General features: G+C 53.3%; 1 protein-coding gene across 1 annotated transcript in view; it reads right to left on the bottom strand.

Moving 5' to 3' along the window:
• Positions 1 to 136: 136 nt before the first annotated feature.
• Positions 137 to 20,384, bottom strand: part of ERN2 (endoplasmic reticulum to nucleus signaling 2) — a 44,314-nt gene continuing 24,066 nt past the window's right edge. The window contains 23 exon segments of the mRNA XM_012644934.1: positions 137 to 349; positions 437 to 504; positions 586 to 709; positions 1,245 to 1,372; positions 1,462 to 1,609; positions 2,892 to 3,091; positions 3,197 to 3,296; positions 3,372 to 3,561; positions 3,748 to 3,832; positions 6,818 to 6,977; positions 7,192 to 7,347; positions 8,013 to 8,134; positions 8,249 to 8,396; positions 8,484 to 8,562; positions 11,029 to 11,293; positions 12,137 to 12,238; positions 12,538 to 12,645; positions 12,784 to 12,856; positions 14,632 to 14,704; positions 14,973 to 15,006; positions 15,360 to 15,465; positions 17,207 to 17,290; positions 17,292 to 17,401. Of these exon segments, the coding sequence (XP_012500388.1) occupies positions 137 to 349; positions 437 to 504; positions 586 to 709; positions 1,245 to 1,372; positions 1,462 to 1,609; positions 2,892 to 3,091; positions 3,197 to 3,296; positions 3,372 to 3,561; positions 3,748 to 3,832; positions 6,818 to 6,977; positions 7,192 to 7,347; positions 8,013 to 8,134; positions 8,249 to 8,396; positions 8,484 to 8,562; positions 11,029 to 11,293; positions 12,137 to 12,238; positions 12,538 to 12,645; positions 12,784 to 12,856; positions 14,632 to 14,704; positions 14,973 to 15,006; positions 15,360 to 15,465; positions 17,207 to 17,290; positions 17,292 to 17,401 (2,876 nt within the window).

Genomic DNA, 20,384 nt, shown 5'->3' with positions numbered 1-20,384 from the left:
GCTCCAGGCATGTCTCTGCTCCAACAGCCCCAGGCACCAGGCCTCTGCCAGTCTCTTGTGAGGCTGAGGCCAGCCTCAGCCACGGGGCCAACTCCTTGGCCAGCGTGGAAGCCACTACTGTGGCCCCTGGCCCACCTCAGCTCCCAGCAGCCCCTGGGCAAGACTCCCTGGCCTCTGAGGCTGGCGGATAGTAGGGCAGGAAGAGGCTCTCAGAGGCGCAGCTCCTCATGGCGTGGTGCGTGTGGAGCAGCAGCCGCGGGAAGCGGCTCGTGAAGTACTGGACGAAGCTGTCGGGGACTTGGCCCAGCGCCTGCCGCACGTCAGCCGGGAGCTCCCTGTAGTGGTGCTTCTGGTGCGCGGGTAGAGCAGAGAGCCCTGGCTCAGCTGTGGCCAGGCCCTCCCGAGATCCAGGCCCCACCCAGGCCCCAGAACACACCTTGTTCCTCATAGCACGGAGCAGGTCTCGCACTGACGTCCCTTTGTATGACCGGAACCTTCTCAGATCTGTGGGCAGGGAAACTGGTGGCAAAGCTGTCCCCAGTGGGCTCCCTCAGCCTCCCAGGCCCACCAGAATGTGGCCTCTACCTGTCTGCAGTGGCAGAGAGATGTGCTTGTGCCAGTTGTTGCGGACCACTCTGTAGCCTCCCGCCTCCAGTGCCCTCACCAGGGGCCCCTGCTCAGACTCCTTCTCCAGCCAGTCGCTGACATCCTAGGACCCCACAGAGCTCCTGAGCCTTGTGACCATACTGAGGGCCGCAAGGCCCGGAGCGTGGTATGGCTTTGGGGGGTGGTTTAGGATGGTGAGGATCGTTGCCTCTTGGGGAGTGTGGCTTGGTGCCACACCTCCATATTATTTACCACCAACCTGAGAGGAAGGTACTGCTGTCCCCATTCTACAGATGAGCAAACATGCTCAGAGGCACAAAGTAAGCCCCTTGCTCAAGGTCACACAAGTGGAATGGGCCATCAGCACGGGCACAGCATGAATGACAATTCAGGCAGAAAAGAATGGGCATGTTCCCATACGAGGGGCAGCTGGGGCTGGCAAAGCTGGCAACAGTGGCCCACGGAGTGCCAGGATGGCAGTTTAGGACCAGGCTCCATCCTAGTTTAGACAAAGAACCGGGCTGCCTGGACCAGGTAGCTCTTCCTGTTTCCCCCCAGCCCATCTGGCATCCCCTTTCTTGTTGCTCAGGACCCAAACTTGGGACGTCTGGGGGCCGCTCCCAAGATTTCCCTCTGACCTGGAAGAACTGGAGTTGCTTGGCTCTGCTCCAAAAGAAGGGGTGGGCCAGCACCTGCTGAGCAGATGGCCGTGCCTGCGGCAGAAGGCTCAGCATGGCCTCAACCAGGTCCCGGGCAAGGACCTTGTCTGCAGGGTGGGAGAGGAGGGATGGCTTCAGGCCTGCCCAGCCTCACACCCCACTTCCTCCCTTCTCTGCTGGGCCAGGTCCCCCTCACCATGGGCCTCTTCCTCCAGGTGAGTCAGACAGGGAGCCCCTGCCAGGATGTTTGCCTGGCGATAAAGGCTCTCTCCATAAGGGTGGCCGCCGCTGGAAAGCACGTAGTAGAACACGCAGCCTGCAGAGAAGATGTCCACTGCGCTGGTCTGGGGGCCAGAGAGGTGGATGTGAGAAGGAAATCTGGCTAAATTGTCCTGTTGGATGACACGGCAGCCAGGGGTCTGGCTCAGACTGGAGCACAAGGATGCTTCCTGGGCAGCGTCTCCTTGCTCTAGATCCCCTCCCATCTGCACCACTGAAGAGGCCCAAGGTTTTCATCCGAAACCTTTGCCTCTGCCCTGTTGAGCTTCTAGCTTGGGTTTCCAAGCTTCGTTCCTGCAGGTGTAATCAGGTAACATAACCGGGTGCAGCTGCCAGGCAGGAGGAAGGAGGCAATGGTGAGGGCTGTGGTGACCTGGCACGGGCCTGTCCTTGGGGCCTCTGGTCCTTAACTCCAGCTGGTTGTTGCCAGCGGACTCTGCTGGGGGGCAGAGACGATTTTTTAAAAAGAGAATCCAGAAATCCAGATTTTCATGTGGAATTTCCCAAATGTTAAAATATTGGCCACTAATTTAAAAAACAAACCATGCGTGCTCATGACATCAGTGCATTTAGACCTGGGGCCCCAGGTCATTTCAACCTTTCTCTCTGCTTTAGGAGTGGGGGTGGCTTGGCCTAGTGACTGTCCTTTTGAGTTACTGTCAAATATTTCCATGATTTCAACTTTTACCTACACACTGACTCAAAAATCTACAATCCTGGGGTCTCAGACTCAAATGTCTGCGTGGGTCAGACACTGCTCTGTGCTTGAACTGTATTAGCTTATCTGATGCTCCCCAAAGCCTTCCCATCAGCTGTTGTTGAACTTGGCTCCACATTAAAATCACCTGGGTCCCTACCCTGGGCTAATCAGGTCAGAACCACTGAGTGTGGTACCTGGGCATCTTTTCTAAGTTTCCCAGTGTTTGTGAAGCATAGTGTGGACTGAAAACCATTTTCTAGCTCACAGTTTGTCAACGTCTGCGCTACTGACATTAATTCTTTGTCGGGGGCTGTCCTGTGCGTTGTAAGGTGTTTAGCAGCGCCCCTGGCCACCACCCGCCAGATGCCAGTAGCACTTCCCTCCCAAGTCATGACAACCAAAAATGTCTCCAGATATCGCCTAATGTCCTCTGGGTGACAAAATAGTACCTGACTGAGAACCACTGCTCTAGGTAAGAAAGGACAAATTATCCCCTTATTTATAGATGAAGAAACAGAAACGCTGAGCAGTGGCTCGAGGTCACAGAGCGAGTGACATGGAGCCTCGGCAGGAGGGGACAGGAGCAGGGAGGGACTCCTGCAGCCTGGGGCAGTGGTGTGCCTGGACCGCTTGGTGAGAAGACTCACCGGGCTGTCTGGGGGCAGCAGCTGCAGGAGCTCGGGTGCCATCCAGCCTTCCGTGCCTGGGATGCCCGAGCGGAGGCTGAAGCTGCAGCGGCCAGCAGGCAGCTTCTTGCAGAGGCCAAAGTCCGAGAGGACCACCCTGCTTTGGCCCTGGCTGTCGGGCCCTGCAATGAGGATGTTGCCTGGCTTCAGGTCCCGGTGCACTGTGGGAGGGAGCAGAGGGAGCTGGCTGCTGGGCGTGTATGTATGTCAGGGGGAGGGGGGGTGGCAGGGGGTTGAGGGTGGGAGCGGGAGGCGGACGCGGGTACCTATGTGTAAGGCGTGCAGGTGGGCCAGGCCGGAGGTCAGCTGCTGCAGCACCAGCTTGGGCTCCAGGCCCCCGAGGTCCAGCTCAGGGTCTTCCACGTACTGAGGAGCAGCAAGGAACAAAGCATCACTCTCTACCCCAGGACCTCCCCACTCATCCCGGAGTCCCCAACTCACCTCCCTCAAGGAGGCCTGGCAGAGCTCCAGGGCGATGTAGTGGAACTGGGGTCCCTGCTCCGTGCAGAAGTAGCGGAGCACATTGGGGTGCCTGTCGGACTCTTGCAGCAGCTGGACCTCCCGCCGAACCAGGCTGAAGCATTCTCGAAGGAGCCGCTTGACAGCCACTGCCCGCCCCTCAAACTGTCCCCTGGGAGGGGGCCAAGAAGTGGAGAGGGGAGTTCAGAGAGCAGATAAAGGAAAGGGCAGGAACTGGTGAGCGAGGGATCAAACTGGACCCACCTGGGGAGTCTTTGAAAGAATGGCTCTCCCAGGGAAGGTGACCACAAGGGCTGTGACGGCCACGTCCCCAGCCCCGCTCCTGGCTGCCACTTACCGAAAAACGAAAGTCCCGCCTGCTCCACGGCCCAGCACGTCCTTAGGGTTGAAGGAAATCTTCCCCACTATAGTGAGTGCCTCCGCTGGGGGAGAAGAGGATGGTGTCTCAGGGAGCCTCTGCCCACCTTTGCCACCCACACCTTTCTCTCGACTTCCACCTTTCCATGCTCAGCTTTGTGCAACCAGTGAAGAGCAAGGGCCCAGGGCGCGGGTCCCAGACTGCCTGGGATCCATGCCTGGCGCTGCTGCACTCTGTGTGTGCATTAAACGGACATACGGAAAGAAGGGGTGGGGGTGATGTTTGCTACGTGATCCTCCTCTCTTTCTCCCTGTTTCGGCATCTTCTGCCCAGGTTTCTTTCCTTTACGTCCTCTGTCATTCTCCTGCCTCCCCGAGTTGTAATTGAATCCTTTTAATTGAGGGTGAATGGGCTTCAGACAGGCAGGGGAGTTTGGCAGTTGGAAGCATGGGCGTGAGCACGGTCACAGAGAAGGCTGCCCAGACAGGAGCGGGAGGCGTGAGCACCTGGATGCCGAGCTGCCCAGAGTTAGTCCCAGGGCAGCAGGGACCCCCAGAAGGCCTTGGTTTCCCATTAACATGGGTGGGGCTGGCTCAGGTGGGCAAGGGTCTACAGGTTGGGACAGTTCCTGCTCTTCCCTTTGGGTAGCCTGCGAGAGACTTCCCACTCTGACCCAGGCACGTCCCGGCAGGCTGTGCCCGGCTCAGCTCCAAGGAGCACTCTTCATACAGCAAAATGTATATGCCCAGGCGCCCCAGAGCTGTGCAGTGCAGTGGTCCGGAAAACGTTCTAGTTTTAGTTCCAGGAAGAGCTGCCATTCAATCTCTACAATTAGCTCGAGGAAAAGCCAATGGAAATCAGAGTTAGGGATCAGTGAGAAAAGCACCAAGCTGTACTTCCACATTGCCCTGGGTTATTTGTTCCAAGTTCACTCATCTGTCAGCAAGACGCAGGCAGGGACCTACACTGGTATACACTGGACTCTCTGGCGTGGATGGTTTAGGGCCTTGCTGGAAGCCCATTACCCACACACGAGAGAGACAGGCAGTCAGAAAGCAGGGGCAGAGCTGCTCGAAACCCTGTTTGAACAAGCCCCGCTCACCTGACTCCAGGTGAGGGTCACCCTTCTGGCCCACTTTGTGTCACTGGTTTGGTTCTGCTGAGCTTCCAGTGTCTTGGGTGTCTGCCTTTCCTGTTCTCAGTGCCCTTGGCATGGGGTAAATGCTCGCTAAGTTTGCTGGGTTAGACGTTCAGGAGCAGCCTCAATGCCAGGGTGAAGCCAGACTTACGACCACAAAGGCCTTGAATGCAGACATAATGAGCGGGGGGTGGAGCGGGGAGGCTCAGTCTGCACACACAGATATCTGCCATCACTTGGCTCAGCCTCCCGCAACATTATAACAGAGACGCAGCAGATGCACGAGTTACGTTCTAAGGTCATCAGAAGTCGCCATGTCGGGGGGAAACGGCATGCAGTCAGTACTGTCAGAGTCACCTCTGGAAATCCTGAGTACACGATGCGTTTTGCTGCTGTTTTTACACAGCTTGCGGAACCTTAAAGCCAGTCACATTCTTTCCTAGGCATTTGCCAGCGTTCAAACAGGGACACCGTCCCACAGAGATAAAGAGCACACGCTGGAGCCAGCCACCTGCATTTGAACCCCCGAGCTGCCACTTACTAGCTTTGTGAGCCTGCGGTGGGCGTGGGAGGTGTCACTAAACCTTTCTGCCTTCATTTCCTCTTCCAGAGAAGAGGCTTTCAAACAGTATCCACTTCACAGGAATGTCGTATCATGCGTTAATACGTGCAAAGCATCCCGAACAGCGCCTGGCACACAGTGAGCGCTATGTAACTGTTAGCTCTGGTTCAGGCTGGGTTGCAGCCACTTGCTGTTGAACATGTGTTGCAGTGTCCTGAAGGATGCCCGGCCACGCGTGTGCAAGTGAATTCGTGTAAGCGAAATGACAGCGGGATGTGACTCCACTGCAGATTTTGTGAACCATAAGAAAGTCCATGACAAGAACCACCCTGGGGAAAGGTGGAGTCCAGGTTGCCTGGGGAAGCACAAGCCAGGCTCAGCACCAGTCAGAAGGTCCAGGGATGCAGTGGGTGACTGCAGTGGGGTGCAGTGCGGTACAGTGGCGTGTTACGTGGACCCACCTTGAGCCAGTAAAATGACAAGAACTGCAACACCTTTGGTTCAGGCAACTCTGCTGTGGGGCCCTCTAAAAAAGTCGACCCCCAAGGAAGGGAGCTGTTCCCTCTTGGCTGTGGCTCAGCAAACACAGAGGTGAACGCTGGGAACAGCACTGGAGCCAAGCGTGGGTGGACTTCAGCCTGAGGAAGGCGACAGCAGGGTGGGGCCGAGGCATGAGGAAGTGTTTCGAGCAGTGACAAGGAGGTGCCGGGTCACAAAGAGAACAGAAGGCAGAAGCCCAGCCCAGAGCCAGAGAAGCAGGAGAAACAGCCTGGGCTGATTGATATGTGCATGCGAGAAGCCCCTGAACATCCTGAAGATGCCAGAGGAAACTTGAAGGGGCTTATTTATAGGACTAATTTGAGAAAAGACAAGAGAAATGTTTAAAAAGTAAAAATGTCTAAAGGGGAAAAATTGCACCATTTACTATGACTGTTACCAAATATGATATTATTTTAATATGCATATTAATAACATCACCTAGGTATGATTTAATAATAATGGTGGGAACCTCTCATGATGAGTTGAAGTAATGAGATGGATGTTGTCATTCCCATTTGACAGATGAGAATACTGAGGCTCAGAGGAGTTCAACAACCCATTGAGGTTAACAGATGTGGAGTTAGATCCATACCCAGTTCTAGCTTTCTTTCAAAGTAATAAAATAATGATAGCAGACACTTCTAGAGTGCTCGACTACATAGCAGGCACTGTTGGAAACACTCTTTTATTAATGCCTTTAGGCCTAACCACCCCACTATAATGGTTTCTAATAAAGCGACTTTGAAGTTAAATCTGTCCCTCCCTTTCTCTGTCCCTGACTCTGCCCTGTCCTGTTCAGTCAAGCTCACCTTCAGGGTCATCAAGTGGCTGGGCTTGCTCTGAGCAGCTTTGAAGCCTCTTCTGGCCCCTCAGAGTGGCCTCCAAATGTTGGGACCGAGTGTCCTGGGGGATGTGGGGGGAGTCTTCCGGGGCCAGGGGCGTCTGCTGCTGCTTCTCCACCAGCTGCTGCTGCGGAAACACGAGGGCCTAAGAGGCTCTGGCCAGGCCCTGCCCCAGGGTGGGCCCAGGCTCTGTCCTGAGATGGCCTCACGCTGGGGTGTGAACTTACACAGCACAACAGCTCAAAGGCAGGGGACAAAGTAGAGCTGGGTGAGGGAGGCAGTTGCTGAGTGCCCCCTAGGAAGACCCTAAGATGGACCTGAGATCAGGGTGTAGGGCCTACCTGCCCCAGGAGGAAGAGAATCCACCCTCCCAGGAGGACAGCAGTGAGGCCAGCTGCCAGCAGGTCTTGGGATCCCAGCCACGGAGAAGAGTCTGGAGTTTTCTCTTCTGGATGCAGTTCCAGGTCCCAGGGTTTCTCACGGCTCAGGCTCAAGAGCTGGGGACAAAGGAGTTTTCCCTTTTAGCGTCCTTCCCATGGTGGAACCCCCAGTCTTCCTTCATCATCCGGTACAGGCTGGGCTTTGCTGAAGGGGCAGCGAGTGGTCTGCGTACGGTGGGAAACATCACAGTGCCCAGGGGCGTGGTTTTCCAAGCCCACCAGGTGGCCAGCATCGCATGGGGTATCACTAAAAAATACAGACGCTCTTGGGGTGTCACTAAAAACACAGATATCCCCTTCCAGAGGTTCTGAATTTGGTGGGTGGACTCCCAGGTGATTCTGATGAGATCTGAGAATTGCCACTCGAGGCCATGGCTGTTCCCGCTAACCTTGAACTACTTACTACGATTCTTGCTCAACCCTCTCCCAGGAAAGCATGCTTTTAGAGTTTTTCCATTTTCAATTTTTCACTTGATGAATATTTGACAATTTTTACACTGAAGAAGAATAAAGAAAGTAGTGACCCACGTTTCACTATTTAGGTAGCCAAGATCATTTTGACACTCGAATCACGTTTCTGGCAGTAACAACAACAACAAAATGTTTGTCTTCTGAGAAATTGTGTGAGGCCAATCGATCCATGCTCCCAGTCTGAGGAAAAGGTCCAGGGCTGTCCACCCCCCTGCTGGGTGTCCCCTGTTCTCTGTCCTCCCGGCACTGACCTCCAAGAAGATGGCTGGGGCCTCGGTGCTCTCTGGGGGTCTTGTCTCAGCAGGCCCACTCCCCGGGGTGGGATGGACCCTCAGCATGGTGGTGTGTAGGACTGGGGGCAGCTCATGGTGTCCTAAGGGGCGGGGAAAAAGTCAGCGGGCTGGGGTGACCTCAGCGTCTAGCTCAGAAGCTGGGCCCACAGGTGCTTTATCTTCGTCTACTCCCAGGTTGAGCCAGGGGACCTCACCAATGAGCAGCCACTGGCTTGGGAGAGCCACGCTGCCCGAGGGGTATCTGACGGCAGTGCTGGGTGAGCCCTCTCGCTCCCCTGAGACCTGGAGCGTCACCTCCTCCGTGGTGGGGCCGTCTGTGGGGGCCAGGGTCAGTCCACGGGGCTGCGGTAGGAGAGAGAGAACCAGGAGTTGGGGAGGCTCTTCTCCCGCTTCACCCTGTCTCCACCCCACCTGGAGACCCCCTCTCACCACGAGGGCCACCCCTGTGTGGACCAGGGCTTTAGAGACATAGAAGCCGGCTTCCTCCTTCCCCACGTACAGTGTCATCCTAGTGGGAGAGAAGGAAAAGGGGAGAAGGATGAACGATGGTGGTGGGAAGTTTCAGTAACCGCTGCGCCCACGCCCTTGGTGAGGCCCCTCGCACGTGGCTCTGGGCTTAGCCATGAGACTCGCTTTAACCAGTTCGACGGTGGCAAATATGACACAAGCAGACTTGAAAAGTGCTTGTGCATCGGGGCTCGCCCTCTCGTGTTGCTTTTTGTAGCCCTGAGACCGGCCTGTGAGGAAGCCCAGGCTAGCCCGCTGGGGCATGAGGGACCTTATGGAGTAGAGATGAACCATTCTATTTGATGCCCCCTCGGCCAAACAGTCCGCCAACGATGAGATAGGTGAGTGAGGCCATCTGAGATTGTCCAGGCTCAACCAAGTCACCAGCTGACTTCAGAGACCAGCAAAACCACCCAGCCGACCTACAGAATCTTTACAAATGATAAATGTCTGTTGTTTTTAAGCTCTAAGTTTGGGGGTGGTTTGTTATGCAGCAAAAGCTAACTGATACAAACTCTATGGTCATGATTTCCAAATCTGTGTCTAACCCAGATTCTTTCAAGGGCTCAATTTTCTAAATATGATCTCATCTCCTCATATGCCACCTCCTTCTCTAGTGCTCCCTACCTCGGAAAATGGCAGCGCCCACATGCTTCTAGAAACCTGAGCATGCCAAACTCCCTAATCACCAAATTCTTACTGGTTTTTCCTTTTAATATCTCTTACCTTTCACTTATTTCCATCTCTGGGGTGTACACTCTAGTACAAAGTACCTTCATGTCTTGTCTAAACTAATGCAATATCTTATAAGTACCCATTTCTTCCCTGACACCATTCTGAGATATCCTTCACACTGCAGCCAAGGGTATCTTTCTGAAATGAAAATATGATCAGATCACTTCCTTACTTAAAACTCTCCAGTGACTTCTTCTCAGCCTTAGTGGAAAATGCCCAAACCCTTTAATGATCCTACAAGATCCCTCCTTAACTAACAGTCTCAGACCTCACTCCTTGCCCAGATCTGTGTTCCAGTCTTATTTAATTTCTTTCTCTCCCTTGGATTCCATGCTCTCTCTTCTCTTTTGTTTCCTATTCATCCTTTAGGTTTCAACTTAGATGTCCCGTCCTCCAGGAAGCTTTCCAGGACTGCTTCCTGCACCCAGTCTCAATTTGGGTACTCTTCCTATACATTCCCATTGCCACTATGTACTTCTCTTATCTCATCCCGTATCTCACCATGTTGTAATTGCCTCTTTACATATCCGTCTCTCCCACTAGACTCAGATTCCTGTAGGCAGGAACAATGGCTGGGCTATTTACTGTTGTACTTACTCCTGGACCCTAGCAAGAGACTGGCACGTGGTAAGTGCTCAATTAATGTTTGTGGACTGAATTGAATGAATGGACAATTCATGATTTTCTCAATCTGTCTACTTGTTCCTCAAGATGGGGACACTGGCCAGGCATGGTGGCTCACTCCTGTAATCCTAGCACTCTGGGAGCCTGAGGCAGGAGGATCGCTTGAGCTCAGGCGTTCAAGACCAGCCTGAGCAAGAGCAAGACACCATCTCCACTAAAAATAGAAAAAATTAGCCAGGAATCGTGAAGCACGCCTGTATCCCAGCTACTCAGGAGGCTGAGGCAGGAGGATCACTTGAGCCCAGGAGTTTGAGGTTACTGTGAGCTAGGCTGATATTATGGCACTCTAACCTGGGCAACAGAGTGAGACTCAATCTCAAACAACGATAACAATGAAAAGATGGGGACACTAAGGTATTAGGTGCAGAAGGGTGATATTTGAAGTATTTAGCAATCAGTAAGGCACAGCACCTACCAATCAGAATAGGTTGAGACCTGGAGTTCTCCCTCCCAGGCCAGGTTTTACTTGATCAGTTGTTGAACAGTGGGGCTCTCCAGGGTGTCCTGGGAATACTTAGGGGGCAGGGCAGGACACTGGTTATTTATCAACCAGTTTGGTAAGTAATGAGCTCAAAATTTTTTTTTTTTTTTTTTTTTTTGAGACAGAGTCTCACTCTGTTGCCCTGGCTAGAGTGCCATGGCATCAGCCTAGCTCACAGCAACCTCAAACTCCTGGGCTGGAGCAATCCTACTGCCTCAGCCTCCCGAGTAGCTGGGACTACAGACACTAGCCACCATGCCCGGCTAATTTTTTCTATATAGATTTTTAGTTGTCCAAATAATTTCTTTCTATTTTTAGTAGAGACGGGGTCTCGCTCTTGCTCAGGCTGGTCTCGAACTCCTGACCTTGAGCGATCCACCCGCCTCGGCCTCCCAGAATGCTAGGATTACAGGCGTGAGCCACCGCGCCCAGCCTGAGCTCAAAATATTTTGACACCTGGCTTAGCTGTCCTAGTGTGTCATGGCTGAACGTCATGCCTGGCCATTGCGCCCAAGCTTCAGTACCCCCAGAAGTCTCCCTCTCCAGGCCCCGGGCAGGAACACTTACAGCAGTTGGGTGTCCAAGGCAGAGAAGACAGTGGCTGTGTCCTGGGGGCCTGAAGCAGGCAGTCGGATGTGGCCCCAGCGGAGGGCGAGGAAATGCAGGGTATCTCGAGCCAGCGTGAGATGGGGTAGCTGGCGCAGGCCGTCCTGGTGCCAGGTGTAGACGCCCACCACCGGCATGCCCAAATCCTGTGTCCATAGCACCGTTCCACTTCCTGGATCCACGGTTAGCAGCAGGCCCATCCCACAGGACGCCAGGTGGCTCATGTCTGCCAAGAAAGGTGGCTGGGGAGAGGCGGGCAGAGGCTCCCACGGGAGGCACCTACAAGCATCTGGGGTGAGGGAAGTGTTCTGAGGGTGGGTTCTCAGGCGGGTCATTCAGGTGTGTGGAGGTCAGATGAGATCACCTGGAGGCTTATCAGGACATGCGAAGGTCAGAGTTCATGGGGTCACTTTGACATGAGGGGATTGGTCAGGATCCTCCAAAGGTGACTCAGGTGTGTGCATCAGTCCAGGTTGCTTGAGAGAGATCACTTACAGTGTGGGTATCAGTCATGGCCAGACTGACGGCCACCCAGCATGGGTCAATCAGGGTGGCTTGGAGGCATGTGGGCAATGTGGGGGTCACTTGGAGTGTGACAGGGTCAGTCAGGGGCCCCTGGGGTGTCACTTGTGATGTGTCAGGATTACCTGCTTGGGTCTTATGCAGAATGGTGGAGTCAGGGTCCGAGGGGTTACTTAGGGGCGCCTGCAAGGCCACTTAGGCAGTAGGTATTGGTCGTCATATCAAGGGGTGGTCAGGGTTACCTGGGGAGCCAGTCTGGGGAAGAGGTCACTTTCAGGGGCCACTCAACATGTAGGGCTTAGTTAGGGCATGTAGGTCACTCAAGATGTAGGGGGTCATCCAGGTCACCTGGTTGGGGTCACTGGCATACAGGAGAGCTAGGATGCTGAGGGAACGCTCAGGGTGTGTGAGCGTCGGCCTGGGTGTGAGCCATTGGGAGGTGTCATTCAGGATGTGGCGTCCCCCAGGGGCTCAGGTGAGTGTCATTCAGGGTTCCCTGAGTTGGGTCCCTTGCTCCAAGGTGGGGCTGGAAAAAGGTGGCACTCACATTTCCCAGGTGAGCCGTCCATGGGGGCTGCTGAGTAGCGGCGGTAGGTGGTGTTCCAGCGCAGGGCCGGGGCCCTTGGGTCATGCATGGTGACTGTATACTCTGGGAGCCCCAGAAGCAAGATTACCAGAAACATCCACATGATTCTCCCCATTCTGCCCCAGGGGCCATTCATCTTGTGGGGGTGGGGGCTTCCCGAGCACACAGCCTAGAGGCCCAGAAGTCTATGAGCATCACAATGGCAGAGATCAGGGCTATAACCCCAGCTTCTTGTTGAGTGCTCAGTAGAATGTTTGTTGATGACTGACAGATTGACTGGCCTCGATTCAACCTGGATAGCAATGGCCAGGCCTGGGCAGAGCAAAAGGGAAGGCTTCCCAGAGCAATCGGGTCTGACTCACGTGTTCGGCCGATGTAGAGGCGAGGAGTAGAGGGACCCTCTGTGGTCAGTGTCATCTGGGTCTCTCCTGACTCAGGGTCCACCACAAACCAGGCATCTTGCTTCCGGCCTGTGGAGGTGGAACGTGTGTTCACTTTCAGGACAGTATGGGAGGTGGTGTGGGTCCTGTGCCCAGCTGGTCCATCATGTCCTAGGTCCCTGTCCCTGCTGGCTGGACCTGCATCCCACAGCCTGGCGAGATGCTCACCTGTGTAGAAGACCCCATCAGAGCTGCGGCAGGGAGAGGCATGAACCAGCTCAGGGATGGTGAATGGCAGTTTCTAGGAGAGGGAAAAGTTCCAGGAAGGAGTAAGAATATAAACATGTACACAGCATTCACTGTGCCAGGTGAACCCATTTCCATAGCAACTAATTCAGGTAATACCTGATTCATTAGGTATTATTATCATTTCCACTTTTCAGGTGAGGAAACAGAGGATCAGAGAGGCCAAGTAATTTGCCTAATGTCACACAGCTGAGAAGTAGCAGAGCCAGGCCTCGAACTCAGCCAGTCAGGCTCCACAGCCTCTTGAAAGGCAGAAAATCCCACACCCAGTGCCAAGATGCCACACAATCCACTTGATCCTGGCTTGACAACCTTCTTGAAAACTTACATAGAGACTTCAAAACTGTCAACATCCATGAAAGTCTCAGAGACACTGAGGAGCTGTTCCAGCATGAAGGAGACCACAAGCTGGTGCTGGCTGAGTTGAGACCCACCCTCCGCCCTTCTCTGCCATGCTTCCTCCTGGAGTTGGACTTGTCCTGACTATGAGTGTGCGTGCCCTGTGGTCTGGCTTCCTGTTGCATTTGGACAAGAGGCACAGGTGAGATCAGGGAGTGCTGGTTTTCTCTCCACAGAGTCAAGATGGGCTGGTTATGTCTCTCCACCAAAGGCCTCCAGTCCCATCAGGTGGTTTTTAGTACAGCTCCCTTCAGCTCCAGGCTGTGGTAGCTGTTCCCTCCTCTGCCTCCAGGGTTAGGGCTGACAACAGCACCCCACTGTTATGAACTATAGGATACTTATTCCTTATGGTTTCCTGCACTCTGCTCACAGAGGAATTTGTAAGCAATTCCTTTAATGAAACATTCTCAAACTGTCCTATTTGAGTAGGCTATGTGTTTGCAGCTGGGACCTTGCCTGATTCACACACTAAAATTTCTTATTAATTCAGCTTCCTAAATCACATACCTAAGCCCTTTCTGGCAGGCTTCTCCTGGCATGGTCAGAATTCTGATAAAACACATTCCACCCTATGCCTTGTAATAAATACAGAGTCACGTCCAATATCTCTCATCAGACTCTTGATGGGGCAAAGATGGCCACAGATTCCTTCTTTCCTTGTATGTGTGTCCTTTTGTAAGGTGACTTTTCAACTCTTCTAATTGAGAGGTGGAGTCTGTTTCTCCACCACTGGACTCTGGGCTTGGCCAGCTGATGAGCCATTGGCAAATGTGACACAAGCATAAGTTTGAGAAGAGCTTGTGTATTGGGCTTTCCCTCTCTTGCTGCTTTTGAGTTCCTTGTTGACACCGTGTGAAAAAGCTGAGGTTTACCTACTAGGGGATGTGAGACACATGGCCCAGTTGTTGCTGTCAAAAGCCAGCCAACTACTGATCATTCTCTAGAAATAGAGGCATCCAGTTGACCAGCAGCTGAACACAGATGTACAAGCTAGCTCAGTCAAGACTAGCAGAAGAACCATCCAGCTGAGCCCAGCCTATATTGTCACCCCACCACATTTTGAATAAATTGTTTGTGTTTTAAGTCCTTGAGTTTGGGGGTGATTTGTTATTTATCAAAAGCTAACTGATACATGTTTCTCCCTAAAATTCTCAGAGTCCTGGAGAAGCCCCTGAAAAACCCTCAAAGGCCTGACAGTCAGTTTGCTCTGCAGACACAGCAGGGGCTGCCCCCACTGCTCTTTCAACAGCTCCCTCCAGAGAGCCTTCTCATAGTGCACTCAGAGCCCTGACTTACATCCTCTGCAGGAAACCAGATTCTGACCATACCATATCTTCACACCCGCTCTGCCCCACACTGTAGGAAACACACCATTAATCCCTGTTGTTTCTGGGTCCCCAAGATGTACAGGCTGCCATCAGCTGGGTCTGAGAGAAAGGCCATTCTGTGGGGCAGAGAGGAACACAGAGAAGGTTGGGTGCATGCCCCCTGGTTTCATGAAGGCCCCCATTCCCTTCAACCTCTCAGCTCGCAGGAACCTGTCCTTGTAGGAGACATCTTGAAGCTCCAAGATCCTTCCCATATCACACCCAGACCCATTGTCTTCCCTTACTTCCAACATGTCTCCCCCACAAACAAAAACTCTCTCCGGACAACTATGGCTCTCTCATCTCCCAGCTGCCCCCTCCTTAAAAGGTCCCAGGTTCACTTACTCTGTGACGTACGTTGGTCCTTGGATGATGGGATCTGCAGGGACAGGGACATGGAGCATGAGCAGCCCCCTCCAGACTCCATTGAAAAGCATGAATGTTTAGTGTGTGCCACACACCAAGCCGAGCACTTGACATGAATGTAATGTCATCTTCCCAAGAACTCTGTGAGGTAGGGTCATCCTCTTTGCCCCACTTTACAGGTGAAGCATGGAGGCTCAGAGAGATGAAGTGACTTTTCCAAAGACATACAGCTGGTAAGTGGTGATGCTGCTTGCTGACCCTCATTTAATGGCTTCCAGAGCCCATATCCTTATCCTCTATGCCACGGTGACTCCCCCACCCAACCAAACTAGGGGCCCAAGGAGAGAGAAGTGACCATTTGCTCACCATCCTTCAGTGTCCACTTCAAGTCCCCTGTCTGTTTGCTCAGTGCGTGGAGACTTCCATCCAAGGTGGACACCAGCAGGAGGCTCTCTGGCCTAAGGGTCTGGACCTGTAGTGGGAAACAAAGCCAGATCTCTGAGAGGTCTGGGACCACCTTTTACTCCTGCCCCAGGCAGGGCTGGCTATGACTTTGCTTCCCCCAGAGGGAGATAGAGAAGGGGAAGATGGATGTTGGGGGAGCTGCTGGCTTCACTCACCATCTCCATGACTCTAGAGAGGGGTTACTGTGGGAGCTGGGGGGGTTGTGGGGGGAGGTTTTGGCTGCCACCGTGTCCAGATTCCCTCTTAATTCCCTCTTCCCTCGGCTCCTTCTGGCTTTCCAGAGAAGACTGGAGGCTTTTACAAAACTACTTCATTGACCCTCACAGCCTCCTTAGGAGATTGGTACTATTAGTTTCTCCATTGAGCAGATGAGGGAAACTGAGGCTCAGCAAGGTTAGGTAATTAGCTTAGAGCCACACAGATAATAAATGGCAAAACCGGGCCTTAACCTGCCATATCTCTGATTCCAACGCCTGGCCTCTTTCTCCTATGCCACGATGTCTGCCTCTTTGGGGATGCCCCGCTCTGCCTCCCCAAACTAACCCAGCTGCTTTTGGTGCCAGGCTCCAGGGGGCCCCCTGAACCAAGGCTGTGGGAGGGAGGCCTGGAGCCACCCTTACATCTGGCCCTGCTGGGCTAACTCAAGTGTTCCAGCCCCTCCTTGAGCAAACAGGGTGAGGCTGAGCTCCCAGCAGGAACCCTAACATCCGGGTGGCCCAGCCGCACCCCTGCAAAGGCCACATCCTGCTCCAGGACCCTCAGGTGTGGGGCTGAGCCACTGGTGTTTGGTGGAGGGTCAGGAATTCGCCTTCAAGTCTCTCTCTCTTCTGGGCCTCAATTTTGTCATCTGCAATGTGGCGGGAGGGAGAATGGCCTGCAGAAGAGGCCACGGACTGACTGCCCACAGTTGAATTTTGTTTGACTGTTATAGTATTTCAAAATTTTGTTTTTAATTAGCTGCCAATATTTTTAAAATTGGAAGATTTCCCTTTAAAAAAATCCAGATTTCTCATTTTTTCTCATTTCTAATTTTTCTGGAGACACCCAATCTGGCCATTGGGCTCACATTCTCTCTTGGCAACCATGGGATGGACCCAGAGCTGGAAGGGGGCCAGGGGCCAGGTGGAGGGGGGGTGGGTTACCTAACTCTACCCAGTCCCTTTCACTCCCCCAGCGGCTTCAGGCTGGACAACTGGATTCTAGGTTTGGCGACTTTTATCCTTCGGCTACATTTCTGTAAGACTGGTGTCTTCTGCTCCCAGCAGGGTTGAACCAGACCCCCATACCCAGCTCATTTATCCCAGAGGTTCTGAACCTGGGGTCCAGCCATGGCTAAGGGGGCCCTGTTATGGAGCATCTTGTAAAACTGGGTGTCTAGGCGCATTTCTCAGCAGAGGACCCTTACGATGATATTTTCAAAGGAAGCCCGGATCCCCAGAAGTTTTAAAAGGCCAGGCTTCGCTGCTGGGCTGCCCCCTTCTCCCAGACTGTCCCCTCCCTCCAGAAGAGGCGGGGTGCTCAGTCTACCTGCGCCTTTCCACACTGACCGGTCTCCCCAGCTAGGAGTTTGTAGGGGCAACTGGCAACTCCCCAAATCCAGGAAGTTTTCATTCATCAGGGACCACTTGGGGCGCCCCCGGGCCCAAGGGAGGGAGAGATGCCCTCGCTGCCCCGCTGCGCCCCCGCCTGGATCGGATCGCGCCCCAGGGAAGCGTCTTTGGAGACTTGGCGCCCGTCCCGGCTCTCACCTGTGGCCCGAGCGTCCCGAGCAGCAGCGCCGCGAGCTGGAGCAGGAGCCCCGACCCCAGGGCTTCGCTTGCCATAGCGCCGGGGGCAGCTGCACCGCTGGGCTGGCGGGTCCCTCGGTGCCTCCAGGGACTGCACGGCCCCCGCCCCACCTGGAGGAGGCTCCGCCCCGGGCCGGTCGGGTGGGGACGCAGAGGCTTGGGCGCAACCTCAGCCTGGAGTCCTCCGGGCCCCCACCCTCCCCGTCACACTCACCGGCATCCTCCACCTGGTCACCCCGCAGGGATGGCGCGGAGCTTTCGCGGGAAAGGGATTTTACTGAGGCCATTCATGGAGAACTTACCACGTGCCAGTGCAGTGCCAACTCATCACCAGCTCATTTAACTCTTGCAGCACCACCCAGGTAAACAGGCTCAGGCTGGAATCGAAATTCAGGCGTCTGACCTCAAAGCTTGTGCTCTATATCACTGCACTGGCGGCCTCTGCTGAGCTGCTATGAAATATAGATTAACGGATGGATTCAGTCATTCATTCAATCAGCATCTATTATGACCTGTTGTACACCTGCCTGGTGAACAGGAGAGATAAGGTCCCTGTCTTCCTAGCCCTTATAGATTCCTGTGCTTTAGATGTCAGACAACACAGCCTAGAAGGACGCCTTGCTCTGGCAGTAACTGTCCTTGCTCCAGGCAGAGCTGCCTGATTCAGTTCAGGGAAGGAATACAGGGTCCTTGAAGACAGGGTCCACTCTGTTTGCAAGTTCTGGCTCATTCATTTCTCCTCCATCCTTGTGTAAAAATCCCTGCTGATTTGAGGGTTGCACAGCCCGCCTCTGTCACCTTCTCCCCCTCTTCTCTGTCATCCTTGGTCCTTCTGGTCACACCCCATCATGTTTCGCTGAAGATTTGGTAGCAGACCCATAGCCTTCATCTCCACCCCAAATCCTGCCATGGTCATTGGTGTCTTCAGTGTCCACAGGGACAGCCCAGCCAGCAGGCCAGCCTCTCAGTTCTGTGGCTACTCCTCTCTAGAAACCTTGTCCTCCACACCACCACTGCGTGGCCAGGCCTCGGACCTTGTTACGTTCTGAATCACTTTACCTCCAACATCCATTTCTCCGACTGCAGCCTCCTCCCCTTGCAGCTGTTTCACCCCCTCCTTCTGACCTACATGACGTCTTCGCCCCTCAATCTCTCTCCCAGTCTCTCAGCCCCTTCCTGGCGCGTATCCAGCTCGGACCTCCCAGCTGGCCACCTGAACTCCTCCACTGCCCCACGCTGGGCTTCCTAGCAGCAGAGCCGAAAGCAGCAATTTTTGTGAAATTAACTTCACATTCAGACGAGATCGGGTGTGTGCAGGGTGGTGTGGCCGTAGATGGTAATTTCACATTCAGACATGTCAGGTTTTCTAGGACTCCAGCTGGCTACATATCACAGTCTCAGTGACACTGGGGTACAACAGACTGGCCCCTTTGCCTTAAAGTGGACTCAACTCTATGGTGCAATCAGTGCTGCAGAGGTCCCCGTGGGGCCGGGCTGAAGGCAGCCTCCAGCTGAGACCTTTCTTCACTTTGCTTCTTTTCCTGCCCCAACTTGCTTCCCTCACTCCCCTCCTGGAGGGTGTTCCCAACACATCACTGGAACAACAATCCCTTCTCAGGCCCTGCTCTTGCGGCCCTAATCTAAGATACTCTCTAACCCCATTTCCATCAAACGTAGCCATAGAAAACCCTACGGCCTCAAGACACAAAAGCTTCTTTTGGAAATATGTATGTCATGAAGTCTTTGGTTTATTTTGTTGCTCCCTCAAGCTTAGCTGTTCCAACACCTCCAGACTGGCAAAGCAGTCCTAACTCACAACAAAAGCAATTGCTTGTCACTTTAGGAACTAACCCAAGCTACTGAGGGTTTCTATTTTGTACACTGTCTTTTTGTTTTGGAATGTACTTTGTGTGGTATTAACTGAGCTTACATTCACAGTCATTTCTCAAGCAATAAATTTGACTTGCATCGAGTGTAAAGTACAAACAAACCAGAATTTTTTGTGTGTGTGCATGATGGTAAAAGTAATATACATTCTAGAAATTCTGTAAAATTCAGAAAAATATAAATAATAAAAAATTCATTTATGCTTCCATCTTCTGAAAACAGAGCACTTATGTTAACATTTTGTCACATTTCCCCCAGTGTTTTTTCTGCCTGTCCCAGGCCTATATGTCTGGCAAGAGCCTATGTTGAAATATTAACATGTTTTTCCCCTCCAGAGCTTCCTTTTCCTCTGACGGCGCATCTCCCATTCAAGCGAGGCTGCTCTGAATTTATTGCTCCAGCAAAGGGATGAGGAAGCAGAAAGCGAAAATGAAGGTTATTCTGGCTTTTTGAGTTTTCAAAGAACTCAGGGTACGAACCTAGATTTGAAATGATCGGTAATGAAACTAGAAAAGATCCCCAGACTTGGAGAGGAAGGAGGACAGAGAGAAACAAGGAGAAGATGCTGGAAGTCTCTAAGAAAGGGGGACCCATGCCTGCAGCCCCCCCTCCCAAGGACAGGACTTCACACAGGTTTGTGAGATCCAAGAGCAGAGGGGACCTGCGTCTCACTTCCTGGATGGAGCCTGGGAAAGTAGTGAGACACCAGAGGAGGAGAAGCCATGTGCTGCGTCCGGCAGAGAGGTGGTATTAGGTCCCCACTGTCCAGTGTGATATGCAGGTGGGCAGATGTCTACCACGTGCCTGAGTGCCTGAGAGTGGCTTGGAGGAGAGACAGAGACAGATAGTGAGCGAGAGAGAGAGAGCGAGAGAGAGAGAGAAAACATGGGTGCTCTAAATATGTATATATAGAGAGAGAAAGAGAGAGAATACATGTGCTCAAAATAGAGAGAGAGAGAAAGAGAACATGCATGCTCAAAACAGAGACAGAGATAGAGAGATAGACATACATTCAGAGGACAATGCAGCAGAGACCCTTGAGGACAAGAGACAAGACCTGGTGAGACCACGGGCATCTCAGAGAGTGCCAGCTGGGACAGAAGGTGGCGAGGCCTGAGTGCCCTCTTGCCTGCTGGCACTATGCAAGCTCCACGGAACTTAAACCCACCCTGGAGAAAGGCTGGGAGAAGCCAGATGGGACCGAATTTCTTCCACCTGGCACAAGGGAAGCTTAAAATAAAAGTTAAGTTTT

Source organism: Propithecus coquereli, unplaced genomic scaffold (genome assembly GCF_000956105.1).
Source record: "Propithecus coquereli isolate 6110/MARCELLA unplaced genomic scaffold, Pcoq_1.0 Scaffold223, whole genome shotgun sequence".
NCBI classification, from domain to species: Eukaryota; Metazoa; Chordata; class Mammalia; order Primates; family Indriidae; genus Propithecus; species Propithecus coquereli.
This window is presented reverse-complemented; position numbering and strand designations above follow the sequence as displayed.